This window comes from Eleutherodactylus coqui, chromosome 5, assembly GCF_035609145.1.
Source record: "Eleutherodactylus coqui strain aEleCoq1 chromosome 5, aEleCoq1.hap1, whole genome shotgun sequence".
NCBI lineage: Eukaryota > Metazoa > Chordata > Amphibia > Anura > Eleutherodactylidae > Eleutherodactylus > Eleutherodactylus coqui.
In genome coordinates this window covers 83,629,924-83,648,607 of record NC_089841.1, presented here as the reverse complement: position 1 = coordinate 83,648,607, position 18,684 = coordinate 83,629,924, and the positions used below count along the sequence as shown (strand labels likewise).

At 41.8% G+C, this 18,684-nt stretch overlaps 1 protein-coding gene across 1 annotated transcript in view; it reads right to left on the bottom strand.

Annotated features, from left to right (window-relative positions):
- The window catches only part of IPO11 (importin 11), a 450,706-nt gene that overhangs the window by 326,987 nt on the left and 105,035 nt on the right, over window positions 1-18,684 (bottom strand). Inside the window, exons 10-11 of the mRNA XM_066602787.1 lie at window positions 5,021-5,213; window positions 1,376-1,528 (exon numbers count right to left, since the gene is read on the bottom strand). Coding sequence (XP_066458884.1) covers window positions 1,376-1,528; window positions 5,021-5,213 — 346 coding nt within the window. The remainder of the gene's footprint in view (window positions 1-1,375; window positions 1,529-5,020; window positions 5,214-18,684) is intronic.

Below are 18,684 nucleotides of genomic sequence, written 5' to 3'. Positions count from 1 at the left end.
TGTAATTGCTGCCAAAGGTGCTTCAGCTAAGTACAGGGTGTGAATACCCATGTCAAAGTATAATGTCAGTTTTTAATTTAAAAAAAAAAAAAGCTTACAAAGATTTCTAACATTCTGTTTTCACTTATGGGTTATTGAGTGCATAATGATGGGGAAAAACTTGATTTTCAAGTGTCATGGCAGCCGGGGCCTTCTGAAAGGCCCCAGGGCTGTCTTGGCAGTATGCCTATTAAGCCATTCCCATGGGGTGGCCTGATAGACTGCCTGTCAGATTGTAGTATGATGTAATGCCATCACATTACATCATACTGCAGGAGCGTTCAAAGCATTGCATGTTTTGTTCCCATGGGAGGACTAAAAGAAAATGTAAGAACAATGACGTTTTACTAATTATTAAAAAAAGTAATAAAAGTTCCTATATTTACAATAAAAGAATATAAATAATAAAACAAATACACACATTTAGATTCGCTACATCCGCAAAAGCCCGATCAAAGTAATGCTTTACTTACCCAGCACGGTAAATGTCGTCCGAAAAAAAAAAAAAAAAGGATGCCTGAAATGCGCTTTTTTTGGTCACCCGGTCTCCAAGAAAAAAAATTAATAAAAAGTGATCAAAAAGCCATATGTATTCAAAAATACCAGCACAAACTACAGGACGTACCACACAAAATGAGCCCTCAACACAGCTATGTCGACAGAAAAATAAAAAAAGTTAATGCGTTCACAAGATGGTAAAAGAAAATAATAAAAAAAATTAAATCTCTTTTTAAGAAAAATACACGTAGTACAGCAAAAAAAAAAAAAAAACTATATAAGTTTGGTATCATAATAATCGTACTGACCCATAGAATAAAGTTCATGTCATTTTTGTTGCAGTTTGTGCGCCATAGAAACGAGACGCACCGAAAGATGGCAGAATGTCGGGTTTTTTTCCATCTCTCCCGGCTTCGAATTTATTAAAAGTTTTTCAGTACATTATATGGTACATTAGATAGCACCATTGAAAAATACAACTTGGCCCGCAAAAAACAAGCCTTCATGCAGCTGTGTCGATGGATAAATAAAGGAGTTAGTTTTTTTTTTTAGAAGGTAGGAAAACGAAAATAGAAAAAAAAAAGCTTGGTCACTAAAGGGTTAAGTACTGAAAACTCACAACAATTCAAACAATTTCCTATTGACAAAGAAGTTTTACTTCGCATTATCTATACACTGAAACAGGATTATGTTCATAGGAAAACCCCTCTAAATGCAGCAGTTAGTTGCATAATTCACTGTAGTTGCCTTGCACACAGCCCTCCTTAATATGGCAGCCGACACAAACCATAAAATAGCTGGTTTCTAAAGCACACAGATCTTCGCTGTCCGTTCTTACCGAAGCCTTCAGGATCCTCCTCCCACATTGCCCGCTCTTCTTCGCTGAGACGAAAGTAATGTGTAACTAGCCTGTGGCAGATCTCCGTCAGCGTTGAGTAAGTGAAGAAAGAGATTTTTATTTGGTGAGCATTGATGGTTTCTGGTTTGCTGTCTGAAAAACATTCTTATGTTAGAAATTCTAAATCTTCATGTTATAAACAAGAGGTTTTATTGGATTTTTCTCTCCACTAGACTTAAAATGTTTTCCCAAAACAGACTTTTATGACATGTCCTAAAAGTCAGACCAGTGGAGATCCAAGTGGGACAGCAATCAGGGGGAAAAAATAAAACAAAAAATAACAGACAATACTCAATGATTTCATTGGACAGGCAACAGTCCATGAAAGGGCACTGAGTCTTCTTCCTACAGTGCATATGCACTTTTTCAACATTTATTGCCACAAAGCATCTAAATTCATATATTACTGGAGATCTTCTGTTTGTGTGTACAGCTCCTATGCAGAACCATGTGTCTCCATGGTTACAGACTACAAGTGAATCCTGTGTGTAGTCCGACCTTCAGAGGTCATATTACATATTTTCCCAAAGAGTAAAAAAATATCCCCCCCCCCAGCATTTTATAGGAGTATTCTTCGTCAAGAACAAAGCAACTTGCAGTAATTCAAATGAACAATTATATAGAGATATATACTCACTATCTACGCAACCTTTAACAAAACTTCCTTGCATGAATAGAAAATTCAGGGAATTTTAAACCCATTTTAAATCACTCGCTGAATATAAGGGGCTCTGTACATGGGACAATTTTAAGGTGCTTGAGCACGAAACAATCATCTGTTACCCACCACGACTGAACACTATAAGGGTAGGTTTATGTAACATATAGGGTATGTTTTCATGCGTAAACACTGCAGATCATCCACCAGTATGGCCTCCTGCAGACAGCCGCATTAGATCCCGCTGCGAGAATTCTCACAGAGGGATGCAAGCCGTGCCCTTGCAGTAACTCACCTGCTCCGGCGTCTCCTCCGCTCTGCTATGTGTCGGCTGCTGCCCAGCCAGCACATGCACAGAGCACAGCTGGCACGTCAGCCATGACATTTCTGTGCGGGCCTCTGTGAGCATCATTTTCCACTAAAAACAGTTGACTAGTAATATTACACCATGTCCAAACTGTTATCATTTTAAATAAAGGAAATGGTTCGGGAATTGAAAGTGAGCCGCGCTGCTATTATTCAATGTTACCAGTGGGATCAGCGTTTTAATTTTATAGAAGCGTATCCATTACTTTCTGTTATGAAAATTTAAAAATTTGTTGCACAGTGTAATTATTCTATGTAAAAGAGCCTTAAGGCTGTGATGTCGTGCAACTTATTGAAAAGATCACTGAAGTCACATTGGTGACTGCAGCTGAAAACAAATGCAGAGAAGAACAGTTGCTACAGCTGGTTGCACATAGCAACCAATCAGCTTTAATTTTGCAACCTGCATTAGAAAAACAAGAGAAGCAATCTAATTGCTTGCCATGGATACCTCTAATAATATCTGTATTGTAGAAGAGTAGTAAACAGAATGGCCTGCAGAGGGCTGTGGACAGGTCATTCTGGAATCAGAAATGAGAGAGTACACCTGTGGGTGTGGTAGGAAAAAAGATAACTTGACCAGTTCCTGCCACACTCAGAGGGAAAGTTGACAGCTCAGCAGAGCTGAAATGGCTGCAAGCCTGAGGTCCCGTGTGGACCAGTGGAGGCCTCGAGTTTGACAGAGAGAACGACCCTAAACTTTTGCCCTGGTAGGGTACAGAAAAATGAACTTTATTGCTGTTGTGGCCTTTTATGCTGTATACTGAATAAATGCTGGAAAGCGCCGGATTTAACCCCTTCCCCCTCCAGGGCGTAAATTTACGTCCTGGCAGCGGGGTACTTCCCGCAAGAGGGCGTAAACTTACGTCCTGGGGATAGCGCAAGATCACGGCCTTCCGCTTCAACAGCAGGGGTGCATCGGAGATGCGCCCCCCCCGCTGTTAACCCCTTTCCTGCCGTGATCTATGTAGGTTGCGGCATGGGAGGGGTTCACAGAGGGAGCGCGCTCCCTCTGAAGTTGTCGGGCTCTCGAGACATAATTGCAGAGAGCCCGGCCTGTTGCCATGGCAACAGGACGCCAGACACTGGCATCCTGTATTGCCATAGCCTGTTATCGCTGTATAAGTGATAAGGCATGGCAGGGCAGTAGCCCTGCCATGCCTTATCACAGCGATCATCAGTGCTGTACTGTAAGTGCCCCAGAGGGACACAAATTGTGTAAAAAAAATAAATAAATAAAAATGAATAAAAAAAGAAAAATGTAAAAAAAAAAAAAAGTTTAAAAACCCCTATTTTTAATGCTTTTTCTCATATTAGTGTAAAAAAAAAAATTTAAACCCCACATATTTGGTATTCCCGCGTTCGTAAGGACACGTACAATAAGTTGCACATGCGTTTGACTGTGCACGGAAAAAAGGGTTTTTAAAAAAAATGCTAAAAACCTGAGGCAAAATGCTATTTTTTAGCATTTTACCTCCCTAAAAACGCAATAAAAGTGATCAAAAAAGCCCTATGTACGCCAAAATGGTACCAATAAAAACTACAGCTCGTCTCGCAAAAAATAAGCCCTCACAGAGCGCCGTACATAGAAAAATTAAAAAGTGACAGGACTTTGAATGCAGCAATTTAGAAAATAACAAAAGATTTCCAAAAAAAGGGTTTTTATTGCAGAAAAGTGGAAAAAACTAAAAAAAAAAAATGTAAGAATTTCGGTATTATTGTAACCGTACCGACCCGCATAAAAATGGATTCTGTCATTTATGCCGCATGATTAACGCTGTAAAAAAAAAAAATTCTATGGCAGAATTGATGCGTTTTCTCTCCCTGCGATCATAAAAAAAATAAAAGTTTTACAATATAGTCAATGTACCCAAAAGTGGCACCAATAAAAACTACAGTTTGCTACGCAAAAAACAAGCCCTTATACGGCCGCGTCGACAGAAAAATAAAAAAGTTATGGCTTTTGAAAAATAGAGATGAAAATCCGCCAAAAATCGTTGCGTCCTAAAGCCCACAATAGGCCGTGTCATTAAGGGGTTAAAGAGAACTCAAGTCTCCGAGCGTTTCTTTATGTGTGGTGCCCATTCCAGATGGAAAGGACGGCTATCCTGTAGGCAAGTGCACAGTATATACTTGCGAACTCTGCTAAACCCTATTGCCATATTTTAATCCACTATCTGTACCCCCTTATTTTGCTACCCTACAAACAAGTAGAAGATAGGGATGGTAGTAGGGAGTAACAATGAACTACAGGATAAGACAACACACACACATCTGAAGCTTGAAACCATATACACAAGTCTTCGCAGGAGCTGTACACACAAAACAATAGGATATCTTAAATCAAGACAATGTGCAACATTGCTGCTTCTTTTTTTCATGTACTAAAGCAATAAAATATTGGTTGCAATACAATAAATAGCCTTTAAGAAATAATTTAGTAAACCAGAAGAAATATGTAGGATGGCAAAAAGAAATCACAGTAAATACGGACAAAGTGGGAAAAAAAAGTCAATACTGCCTGAGTTCATTTGTTGAACTGAAAGAAAATAAATGCCTACCTTCTACGTTTTTGGATGGCTTGAAGGAATCATTCTTTACAATCATCTTGATGAGTCTCATGCATTGAACTATGAAACGTTCAAACACAATTCCATCCCCAACCTCAGTGAAAACATAGCTGACTGCAAACTCCAGTGCTCTCTGGATTAAGGGAATGAATGCAAATGGATGCTGGTCCAGAAAGTCTAACAGCTTGGGGAAAAGAAAAAGCAAAAATATACAATCTTAAGTAATCTACAGCCACCCTGTACATAATAGGAAACAAATAAAGACTGTTAGAAGGCAAAGAATAATATATAACCTCACTTGTCCGCACAGTGTGTGACCAGAACACTGGATTAGTTCACAAAAGTAAGCTGGATGCGCAAAAGTACAAAACAGGGGCAACAAAATTGATAAGGGTTACAGAGAACCTGAGCGATAAGGGGGTTGAGATCAGTATTAAAGGAGTGCCAAACATGTACCCTTATACATGGGGCCTCGTGCGGCGCAGAGTGTTAAGGTAGCAGTAATGCAGTCCTAAGCTCTTGCTCATGACCTGAAGGTTGCAAGTTTAATCCTCGCTTGGTTCAGGTAGCCGGCTCAAGGTGGACTCGGCCTTCCATCCTTCTGAGGTTGGTAAAATGAGTACCCAGCTTGCTGGGGGGTAATAAATAAACTACCTGAAAGCGCTGTGGAATAGGTTGGCGCTATAAAATTAACAAGTCCACTTCCCCCTTATACAGAATCTTTTCCCACAAAGCTATATATCAATCTGATCAGCTCATCGATGGATTGCATTTTCAATGTGACAGGTTCCCTTTAAGTACAAATATTCTTCAGCATAAATCTGTTACTTTGGAGTATTTAATGCGTAATGTTATGGAGCTGCAATCAGCAATTCCCTAATATGCCTCTATTACCTAAATCACTTACTTTCAAAGTACATAATTTACTGGTGGGTAATTATTCCCAACAACTTGGAATTCAGACTCCATGGAGCGTACTACCTGCGGTCATCAGCAGAATAGCAGGATAGATCAGGCTTTGTTAAAAGGAATTGTACTTTGTGTGTTCCCTAACTATAAGCTGAAATGAAGCATTACATAAGGTCCTACCTAAATCATCCCTGTGTAATGTATGGATGGTCGGAGGGACTCCATGGAGGTCTATGCACTGGCTGATAGATGAGGGTCTGGAATGGAGGCTCTATTAACTCACAATTCACAAATAGAGGATTTTTTTAAAATCAGATAATGTTTTAAGGCTCAGGTATTTTATAAATGAAAAGAGCAGAGGGATTGACATAAATGTCAAAAATTATACTAGGCAGAAAAAAGGAGGCCAAGGAGTACTTAATTTTTCTTATTCTACTCCCCACTTATACCTAAATTGCCACCACATGTAGCAGAAGTTGTCAGAATCTAAACTTTCTCTGTGTAATTGTAACATGGATATAACTAAGTGATTAAATATCAGAGCAAAAGGAGAATTTATTGCAGAAAACTGAACACCTGAATTGAGGTTCTAGTACCCTGTTGTACCACCTCTAGCTTGGATGCAGGATGTGATATGGGTGGGCAAGGAGGCTCTACTGCCCTGTTGTACCGCCTCTAGCTTGGATATAAGATGTGATATGGACGGGCATGGAGGCATACAGGTTCCGTATGGTATCCTGCGGCATATCGCTCCACATTTGCTGTAACTGAGCCTCTACATCGTACAAACTCATAGGCTGTATAAGTTGGCATCCCAGATGGTTCCATTCATGTTTTATAGGTGATAAATCTGGTGAACGGGCAACCATGGAAGTATGACAATGTTGTGGGGGCATTCCTGTGATATCCTCATGTGTGCGGTTGATTATTATCCCGCTGGAAAATGCCTCTTGGAAGCCGCCATGAGAGGAACACATGTGGCTGCAGGATGTCCTGAACATATCACTGAGCTGTCATTGTCCCTCGTACCACTACTACGGGTGACCGACTGTTGTATGTGATGCCCCCCAGACCATCACACCAGCAGGGGGCAATGTGTCGGTCTACAGCAAAGGCAAGATTGTGGCGATCACCCGTAGATCTTCAGACACGACTATGGCTGTCAGTGCCTAAACTAAACCTTGGATTCGTCACTGGAGAAAACCCGATTTCACTCTGTAACAGTCCAGTTTCGTTGTTCAAGACACTATTGCAAACGAAGGTGACAGAGGGCGAGTATCAAAGGCAGTACATGTAATTGGCACCATGGGACCAAATGTCCTTCAGCCAAGTGTCAGTAAATGGTTCCAACAGATACAGGGGCTGGTAACGATTGTGCCACCAGTCTCTGGATAGTGGACAACAAAACAAGTGGAATTGCTCATGCTTGTTGATCATCTCTATTGGTGGTCTGTCAAGGGTTCCTGAGCTCAGCTACCTTGTGTGCATGTCCTTATGCATCCATTGGTCCCAAAGCCTTCTAACAGTCTAGTTAGGATGGCTCATGTGGCAGGTAATTCATAGATATGACCATTCAGCTTCTCACATACCAATAATGCGCCCCCCCCCCCCCCCCGCTCTGATAACTAGACGAATTCTCTTCAACTGCATCATAGAGGCATGTCTAGTGGGCAACAAGCACTACACAGGTGAAGAAGTCCACTACACACAACTAACATCCAAAACCTTTTTTTATAGGCCCAGGGGGCAACCACTTTTAAAGCCTCGGGTCTTTTTTTTGTTTTTACAAAGATTGTATGTAGGGAAATAATTGCTAACTCAATTCCCTAAGAATAAGATCCCACACAGAGGGCACCATGGGTTGGAGATCCGGTCAAACGTTGCACATTACTGCAGTCCAGAAATGAATTAGGCTAGGTCTATACAGCGACTTTGGCTGTAGCTTTGGATTTTTGGTTATAGTCGATTTACAGCAACTTAATGTCACATCCATTCAGACCTGTCAATGAAACCAACAACACATATAGAGATAAAGTACAGGTCATAGGCTGAAGCAAAACAAAGGGGACAACAAAGCACTAGACAAGCGAAACTAAACAAAGGGTAGTTAAGCAAACGGAAATAAGACCCAAGTTATTTTCCTGATTCTACCCTGATATTAACAACAGATTGAGCACCCACCCTGAAAAGGGTGACCACACAGCTGAAACCTGAATAAATTCCCTAACCATCCCTAGATATACTACAGAGGCACGGAAAAGAACAAGGACAGAACCAAACAGAAATGAGTAGTAAGCAGAAACCATAGACAGAGTAAGGAGATGAGAAAGATACTAAGACATACAGAAATAAATCAGAATCCTAACTTTATAAACTGAAAGCACAAGAAGAACGACAAAGCCCAGGGACAAGTCACACAAGATAACTCAAGAGCAATATACAAGTGTACTTAAAAAGCATAGAGTATTACCTGCATCCTCTGTTCAGAGGAGCAGGAATAAATATCCTAAGTTAGCGATTCACTGGGCTGTCTACAGTCCCAGCCAGCCCATCAGCAGGGCAGAAGGAAGATGTTTCTCCCTCAGCATTGAGCACTGAAGGACACCACGCATGCACAGGCAGGTACATCACATGATCCACGGCAGACATCACCCAGACCAAAGACCAAAAGCTAATCGGTGCCATGACACTTAACTGCAGCATAGCCTCATTCGCTTACACTGCTAACGAGCAAGGTAGCACAATTCTGACATCTTTGGCCTCGCAATATGTGTCATGGTGAAAGTTGATGTGTAATCGTAGGCTAACTGACAATAAATTGTTTATGACCACTATGTCTGACAAAAACCACACAGCCATTAACAATCATTTACGAGCCACAGTGACTTGGAGATTTTGGCCACATCTTCGACGGGTGGTGGCCGCTACGTGGGACCCTATCCTAATTTAAACGTAAAGCCTCCCCATGTCTCAAACTATGTCTTAAGTCGGCAAGTCAGTGTTTCCTGTTCTTTGTATACAGTCACATTGCTGGGTCTTACTTAGGAAGAACCGTATACCCTTACCAACCTGACAGGCAGCGATGGGCACAATTCAGTTTTGTATACCACCAGATTTCATAAATAAACCCAACTTTTCTCAAATGGCCGAAAGAGCAATGCCATAGCACAGAGACGCCTAGGAATAATTAGATGCCAAATCACAGTGGAAGGGTTTTGAAACGGACAACCCTGTTTGTAATTCATTATCCATTATTCATACGGAGTTCAGATATTCCACAGAACAGAAGGCAAGACAGAGAATGCCCACATACCGGGCATAATGTATGTTTTACCAGCAAGCCTATTCTTGGTCTTTTAAAAGCCTGAAATTCTTTACAATGTTCAACATGTTTGAATATAAAAAAACGCCATTAATAAAATATATCAAACATTATTAGATATTTTCAGACAATAGAGATGCCGACAGACAGAAAGCTCCTGCATGGCACAGAACTGGTGCAATCTCATTTCAGTCCATTTCGTCTGACATCTTCTGTAAACGAGGTACAAACAATACGTTACTGCATGATTTATGGCTCGCTCGCTCGCAACTAGGAAACTGTTCTAAGAATCATCATACAGGTAAAAGAAAAAAAGAAAGGCAAAATGACGGCCCTTATGCCAGCTGCACATGGGAGTAAACGTATTTGCATGTGTATTTGCGTAACAGGTATTGCATTTTTGCACGCATGTGCATGTTTTACTGTTTTTTTTGTGCACAAATGGCCTGCGTATTTAAGCACATAAAGCATGAAAGCATGCTCTCTTTGATTTTTAATTGGCAAGTAAGTTTAATTTGTTTAATACCCTGCTTCCCTGAAAATAAGACCTACCCCCAAAATAAGCCATAGCCCAATTTTATTTTTTTTTGGGGGGGGGGGGGGGGGGGCTTGGAATATAAACCCTACGCCAAAAATAAGCCCTAGTTACACTACATTAAAAAAGAAATACATTACCAAATAGGCTCGGTCCAGCTCCCTACCGCTGCTCTCTAGAGGTTTAGCAAGATTCCCACAGTCCTCAGATGCTCGTAAAACATCACTTCTTGGTTGCGGGATTCATAAATCCCAACTCCAGGAAACGATGGCAGCGATTGGTTCTTTGACCAATGCTCAGCCAATCAATGCAGCGCTGGATAAACCAATTACATTGGTTAATCCAGCGCTGCATTTATTGGCTGAGCAGCGGTAAAAGAACCAATCACAGCCATCGCTTCCTGGAGGCGGGATTTATGAATCCTGTAACCAGGAAGTGATGTTGTAAGAGATGCCAAGAACTGCAGGAAGCGCGTCGGAGTTGTAGAGAGCAGCAGAAGGGACCTGGACTGAGCCTGCTAGGTAAGTATAAGGCCTCCCCTGAAAATAAGACCTAGTGTATCTTTTAGTGGAAAAAATAATATAAGACAGGGTCTTATTATTGGGGAAACACGGTATGTACAATTTTCACGAGCGATATGCCTGAAAATAAGACACTGTGTTGTGTTTTGCTTTTATGTGTGACCGGAAAGCATACACAAAAAACACACGTGACCAAACCAGTGTTCAGTTGGATGTTCTTGTCTCCAAGAATCCTGAAATTGGGATAGCTTTCCTCCAATGACTCCTGCAACATTGCTTTATGTAGGATTGGTTGGAGTTAAAGTTTCTGCCCCTGCCTCCCTTTGGGTAGCTCCAACTAGAATCATAGAATGGTAGAGTTGGAAAAGACCTCCAGGGTCATTGGGTCCCACCCCCTGCTCAGTGCAGGATTCACCAAATCATCCCAGACAGATATTTGTCCAGCCTTTGTTTGAACAATTCAATTGAAGGAGAACTCACCACCTCCTGTGGTAACCTGTTCCACTCATTGATCACCGTCACTGTCAAAAGTTTTTTCTAATATCTAATTTGTGTCTCCTCCCTTTCAGTTTCATCCCGTTGCTTCTAGTTTTTCCTTGTACAAATGAGAATAGGGCTGATCCCTCTGCACTGTGACAGCCCTTCAGATATTTGTAGACAGCTATTAAGTCTCCTCTCAGCCTTCTTTTGTGCAAGCTAAACATTCCCAGATCCTTTAACCGTTCCTCATAGGACATGATTTGCAACTCGATTTACCTCTGCTTTTCAGGTCTCTATACTGAAATCTGGGCTCATGAAAAGGAAAAATTATTTTTAAGCTGCTTCTCCTTTGGAAACTCTTGGTTCTTATCAGCCGCTTTTTCCAATATCTCGTCAAGTTCAGGTGTGAACACTTACAGAACTGTGAAAAAGGCAGGTGTGGGAAAAATGCTGTAAAGTAAGAATGCTTTCAAAGATAGAAGTGTTAATAGTTTTTTGTCAAATAACAAAATGCTAAATAAATGAACCAAAGAGGAATCTCCCAGAGGATTGGGAGAGGTTGAAGATGGCGGTGAGGTGGGTAATGACAGCTGGAGAAAGGGACAGGAGGAGGTGTGAGGGGAGAGGGTCGCTAGCGCAGGTGTTGGAGAGCAGTCTGGAGACTTATTTCTCTGTTGTTGGTTCTAGTACAGATAGTAGGTGAGTGATGGATGCAGTGCTGAAGAGACCAGAATCAGAGCTAGCCGTGTAATGTTCGGAGATTTCTTTGTGGATGTTTTTGATTTTTTTTTCTTCAAGTGGGCAGCTAGCTCTCTAGCACTGAGATCTGTCACGGGGGGCCTGTTCTTTGGGGCTGAGGAGGGAGTGGAATGTATCAAAGAGTCATTTGGGATAGTGAGGAGACGAGGGAGGTGAAATAAACTTGCTTGGCATGGTGCAGGGCGAGGTGGTATGTTTTGAGCATAAATTTGAGTTGAGTGAAGTCTTCAGGTTGTTTGGATTTGCGCCACAGACGTTCTGCACACCTAGAGCATCGCCTTTTACTTTTGAAAACAATTCTTGCTTTGCAGCATTTTTTCCATACGTGCCTAAAACATTTACACAGTACTAGTAGCTTACATGAAACGTAAGAGAGCAGAACTTGTTTTTGGATACGGTGTCCCCAAGATTTTAACCAAACTGCTCTATGGGCAGCTGAAGTGTCCGCTATGAAATCTGGTGCCATTTTCAGTAAGGGTGAAGAGTCCATGAAATCCACTTTTGAGGTCTTTTGTTTTAAGTGGCTTTCTAATAAGGTGCAGCAGTATTTGACTCTAAAATATAGGACGAGGCTCCTCAAGCCCATTGTGTCCTTGAGCTAGAAGGAATCCTCAAATGTGAGAGCAGTTATCTTTAATAACTTTCGTCACTTGTAAGGCAATCTTGGGAACCTCTTCCCAGTTCTTGACGTCCTCTGGAGCTAGCAAGAGTCTATCCGTAAAATCCCTGGAAATAGTTGGGTGCTCTTCTGCCTCTTTATACTCATCCGTAATTAGAAGTTTTAAAGTCTCATTTAAAGGGATCATTTTACACCAAAACCTTACACCCAAAAACATTTTATCCTGAATTGTTCTAGTCTGCTGCACATTCTCCACATTCACGGTCTCTCTTAAAAACTTAAACAATTCATCAATGTCATCGGCAGAGAAAGATTATTTTTATCTTCGTCTGCAACAGACGAATAATCTTACTCTTCAAAACCTCTCTATCAGATAAACCCACGCTCGCAATGTCTGACTCTGAGATGGAGATGGACTCTAAACGTAGACTATAATAGATCTCCGTCATAGTGTCCACATTGCCCTCCGGGAAAGTTTGCCACAAACTGCTAATGGTTCTCACCTCCAAAAGTAACAAACATTTGGCGCTGCATGCACTCGTTTGTCCTTTCATTTCAACACCAAGGGAAACGAAAAGCGGACTTGGGCTCAGATGCTAATCCCCGTGCCCCATCTCAGTGTACCATGTCTGATATCACAGAGGATGCATGCATGCAGAGTGCTGTCGGACAGCACAGACATACAGATCACCACAGAAGATGCTGGTCGGCGTCCTATGACTAGAGGGAAAGCAAGGTGGTGGTGGTCGTGGCTCAAAAGTGGGCAATAGGGTTGATACTCCTGGTGGTGACTTGAACATATAGAAAAATTTAGCTCTGTTAACCATAGTTCAATGTTTCCAAATGTAAAATAACGCCCTTGGGGAAAATAAATCCTTGATCTGAGTATCCTATTGGGTCTTCTGTGTTATCCAGAATTTCACAAGCCAAGGATTTAGGAGTTCTGATTTCTGACAGCCTCAAAATGAGTCCACAATCTGGTCAGACAGCAGGGAAAACAAGTAAGATGCATAGCTAGAGGTATCACTAGTAGGAAGAGAGAGATTGTGATCCCACTGTATAGAGCTCTGGTGAGACCACATCGGGAAAACTGTATTCAGTTCTGGAGACCGCATCTACGGAAAGACATCGATAAAATAGAACAAGTCCAAAGATGGGTTTCTAAAAATGGTGGACGTTTCAACAGCAAACCTTATTAGGAAAGACTTAAATAACTTAATTTGTGTAGTCTGAAGGAAAGGAGGGAGAGGGGAGCTTTAAATTTGTTAAACGTATAGTATACATAAGGTTCAGGAGGGAAGTGTTTTTTATTAGGAAGCTAAACACTAGAACAAGGGGCACAATCTGGGATTAGTTGTGGGGAAAATGAGAAACATCAGAAATTTTATTTTTTACTGAAAGTAGTAAATACTTGGAACAAACTTCCAGCTGAAGTGACTGGAAAATCAACAATAAATGAATGTAAGCTGCCTGGGATAAGCATACCGTATTTTCCGGACTATAAGGCGCACATAAAATGCTGAGAATTTCTCAGAAATAGAAAGTGCGCCTTATAATCCGGTGCGCCTTATATATGAACCCGACAGTAAAGAAAGGGGTTCATACAGGATCCTTTACCTCTATCGTGGGCGGCATACCACAGCACACACCATGCTCCTCCCCCCCCCCCCCCCCCCGTGCGCCTATGAATTTATTCTTCACTTGGGTTTTTACAGTATCCATAAATGGATTGAGCATTACGGCCACCGTAGTCAGGAGCCACACTGAGTGATACTTACAGCTCTGTGCGCAGGATCCTTGCAATATATCTGTGCTTTAGCGTTAACTATACCCACTACCCCAAAAAATGCCTCCTGTTAAGAGACATGCTTATGATGCAGGTTTCAAGCTTAAAGCTATAAGTTATGCAGTAGAGCATGGAAATAGGGCAGCTGCAAGAGAATTCAACATTAATGAATCCATGGTGCGTAAGTGGAGAAAACAAGAAGATGCCCTCCGCCAAGTAAAGAAGACCAAAATGAGTTTCCGAGGAAACAAAGCAAGGTGGCCACAGTTGGAGGACAAAATAGAACAGTGGGTTATGGAACAGAGAAACGCAGGTAGAAGCGTCTCCACTGTCTCTATTCGACTCAAAGCCACTGCTTTAGTACGTGACATGGAGATCAAGGACTTTCGAGGAGGTCCTTCATGGTGCTTTCGTTTCATGAAAAGGCGTCATCTCTCCATTCGCACCAGAACTACTGTGTGCCAGCAATTACCAAAGGATTATGAAGAGAAGCTGGCCATTTTTCGCACCTACTGCATAACCAAGATAAATGAAAAAAATATCCAGCCAGAACACATTATTAACATGGATGAGGTTCCCCTCACTTTCGATATCCCCGTAAACCGTACTGTTGAGAAAACAGGAACCAGTACGATATCTATACGTACCACAGGAAATGAGAAGTCATCTTTCACTGTAGTTCTCGCTTGTCAGGCTAATGGCCAGAAACTACCACCCATGGTAATTTTCAAGAGGAAGACTTTGCCTAAAGAAAATTTTCCTGCTGGTGTCATCATTAAGGCTAACCCAAAGGGCTGGATGGATGAGGAGAAGATGAGTGAGTGGCTGAGGGAGGTCTACGTCAAGAGACCGGGTGGCTTTTTTCACAAATTCCCATCCCTATTGGTCTGTGACTCGATGCGTGCCCACGTGACCGATACTGTCAAAGCCCAAGTGAAGAAAACTAATTTGGAGCTTGCTGTCATCCCTGGTGGATTAACCAAAGAGCTCCAGCCGCTAGATATCAGCATCAACAGGTCATTTAAAGTTAAATTGCGAGCTGCATGGGAGCATTGGATGACAGAAGGTGACCACACATTCACCAACACAGGGAGGCAACGCCGTGCGAGTTATGCCACTATGTGCCAGTGGATCGTGGATGCCTGGAAGAATGTATCAGTCTCCAGTGTCATCCGAGCTTTCAGGAAGGCTGGAATCACCACTGAAGAGCCTAGCAGCAGCAACGAGACCGACTCGGATAATGAAGAGGAGGACCCCATGCTTGATGCCGAAATCGCCCAACTGTTCAACTCCGACACTGAAGATGACGGATTTGATGGATTTCTGGTGGAGGAATGAACTGAAAAAGTACGGTAAACGTTTTGATTTGCAATTACAGCTGAACCAGTTGCAAGTTATTGTTAAAAAGTGTAATAAATTTTTCATTATGGCCACAAGACAAGTAATTCCCAGATTTTGGAAACAGGACATCGAAATTCCTAGATGTGCGTGGGTGGGGGCGATGGACGAAATCGAGCGACTAGAGAAACTGAGGACGCAGGACGACATAACTAGACACGAGAGCTTTTATCGCACCTGGGCGGTTTGGATAAGCGCACGCAACTCACAGTCATTCACTAGGTGGCTGCAGAATGGCAACTATGAGTGATGGCCCACACCATAAGTGGTAAAGCTAACCAGGGGGTCCAACCTGGAGCACTCCCCCCCCCCCCGCCCCCTCCCCTTGACCCCAACTCCCACATCCTACCCTTCCCCCTGCCCTTGTCTGTCAAGTAATAGAATGTAACAATTATATCTTAGTGGTTTTCATAAGTTCTCTTTTAATCGTTACAACAACAAGATGAGAAGTGGAATTCACGACTCTATCAGTTCTTGACATTGTAAAGTTATATATATACTGTAAAATCAATAAAATATATTGAAAGAAAAAGTGTAATAAATTTTGACTTGCAGTCTGAGCAATGGTTTATTTAACGGTAATGTGCTGCGCCTTATAATCCAGTGCGCCTTATATATGAAACAAGATTGCTTATAAGGCGCTCATAGAAAGTGCGCCTTATAATCCGGTGCGCCTTATAATCCGGAAAATACGGTATATCAATCTGAAGAAAGACATAAAAATAAATATAAGGGCAGACTAGATGGACTGTGTGGCATTTTTCTTGTCAATTTTCTATGTTATGTTTCTATGGCCATGGGTCCAGGAAGCAAGGAAGGAAAGCTAAAAGGTCCTGATCAAAACCCACCAAACCGGTATTCAGGAGATCCATTAGAATTCTGTAGACAGACTTTCTGTCTATGTCCTCAGTAGGGACAGGAAAAACACTAGAGATGGTGGAGGAGGAGAAGAGCCCTTTAACCCCTAAGTGACGGACCTTTAGTGTTTTTACGTCCTGCAGATGCAGGACATGTATGACGAGAGATCGCCGGGCGACATCCCAGGTGCCAGCTGTTCCTTACAGCAGACACTCGGCAGTAACAGCTGCGATGAGCCGCGCAACTCACAGGGGCTGTTAACCCTTTAAATGCTGCTGTCAATTCTGACAGCAGCATGTAAAGCCATGCGGGTGTCTTGGCAGCTGAGGGCCTTCTGAAAGGACCCAAGGGTGTCATGGCAGAATGCTTATCAAGCTATCCCCGTGGGGTGGCTTGATAGACTGCCTGCCCGATAGCAATGTGATGTAATGCTACGGCATTACATCATACTGCAGGAGCGATCAAAGCATCGCAAGTTGTGGCTCCCTAGGAGGACAAAAAAAAACTAAAAGTAAAAATGAGAATAATAAAGTTTTGCTAATTATTAAAATAGAAAAATAAACGTTTAAGTTGCCATATTTATAATATGTATAAAAAATACATATTTGGTATCACTGCGTCCAAAGTCCGATCTATCAAAGTAACACATTATTCTCCCTGCGCGATAAACGTCATAAAAAAAAACTAAACAGTAATGTGCTTTTTTTGGTCACCCTGTTTTCAGAAAAAAAATTGTATTCCAAAATGGCACCAACGCAAACTACAGGAAGTCCTGCAAAAAACGAGCTCTAGCACAACTATGTTGACAGAAAAATAAAAAAGCTATTGCGCGCAGAAGATGGCTGCAGAAAATAATTTACATATCTTTGAAAAGATGTCGGAATTTCCTTTTTTTCGATTTCTCTCTACTCAGAATTTTTTTTACGTTTTTCAGTACATTATATGGTACATTAAATAATACCATTGAAAAATACAACTCATCCCGCAAAATACAAGACCTCATAGAGTGACGTCGAGGGATAAAAAAAAAAAGCAGTTAGGATTGTTTTATTCCAACAACTCAGACCCCCTCAATCTGAAAGTTATAGGGAACAACTTTCTATTGGCACAACCCCTTTAATGAGAATGAGAGAGAGAGAGAGAATGAGAGAGAGAGAATGAGAGAGAGAGAATGAGAGAGAGAGAATGAGAGAGAGAGAATGAGAGAGAGAGAATGAGAGAGAGAGAATGAGAGAGAGAGAATGAGAGAGAGAGAATGAGAGAGAGAGAGAGAGAGAGAGAGAGAGAGAGAGAATTTAGGCCTCATGTCCACTAGCAAAATTGAATTGCGGATTCCGCATTCAATTTTGCTCATAGCGATCCATTGGCCATCCGTGGTCAATTAAATTGTAATTTGCACCCGCGGATGGCATTTTAATGGATTTGCGTTTTCTCCCGCACGTGAGAGAAAATGCAGCATGCTCTATTTTCTGCAGGTCTCCCGCGCGAACAGCTCCCGCCGTCTTCCATAGAAGCCTATGGAAGCCGTCCGGTCCCACGGTACACCTGCAGCTGAATTACTGCTCTCCAGCGCGGGAGTTCAAAAAGAAGGAAAAAAAAGGGGGGAGAAAAAAAACGAAAATAGAAATAACCAAAAAAAATTTCTGTCACTAAGAGGTTAAACTATCTGAGGAAAATTTATTAAAAACAGCATTTCAAACACAGGTCTGAATCATATTTCTGCTGGCGTATGATACACCTATTACATGGAGAGGCGAACGGCTCTTCATGGATTAGGCGCATCTCGGCTCCTCCTGGGGAGGCACCTATTGAGTGAGGCCAGCACAGCATTACCCCGTGACTCCAAGGCTCTGTTCGAATTCAGCACAGATCTTCAAAGTACTTTCATTGTGAAGTACCACGGCGTTACAGAATAAGATATACATGCCAGCAATGTATGTGGTTCTGGCAGCATAAACCTAGGGACAGGTTCCCTTTAAAAGGAATACATTCTAACTTTATGTGGAGATGAGAAAACTATAGGGTCACCTTAACATTTATTCTAAAAATTCTCTAAGTGTTGTTGATTTGCTTTGTAGCAGGAATAAAAACCGTAAAAGTCAGAATGTCAAAATATCACACACACCACTGCAGATATAAGTCATTTCTTGGGCTCTATTAATGGTGCTCATTATGCTAGTGAACACATTCGACTGAAATGATAATGACAATTTCTGTACCGTTTGCCCCATCTTTAACAGTTCAGATCTGCGGGAGATTAATGGCTGTTTTGAGATAAGCTTCTCTAATTAAGACTGATGTCACACAGGGCTATAAAACGCTGGTGATTTCCTCTCTGGAGCTGAAAGCTCTGGTATATCTCTACCATTATATTCCATGAAGAGACTCCACAAGTGTGTTTTGAAGAAGCACTTTCACAGTAATGCAGAGGGAGAAATAGAATGTGTTTAAAGGGTTTCTCCGGCATT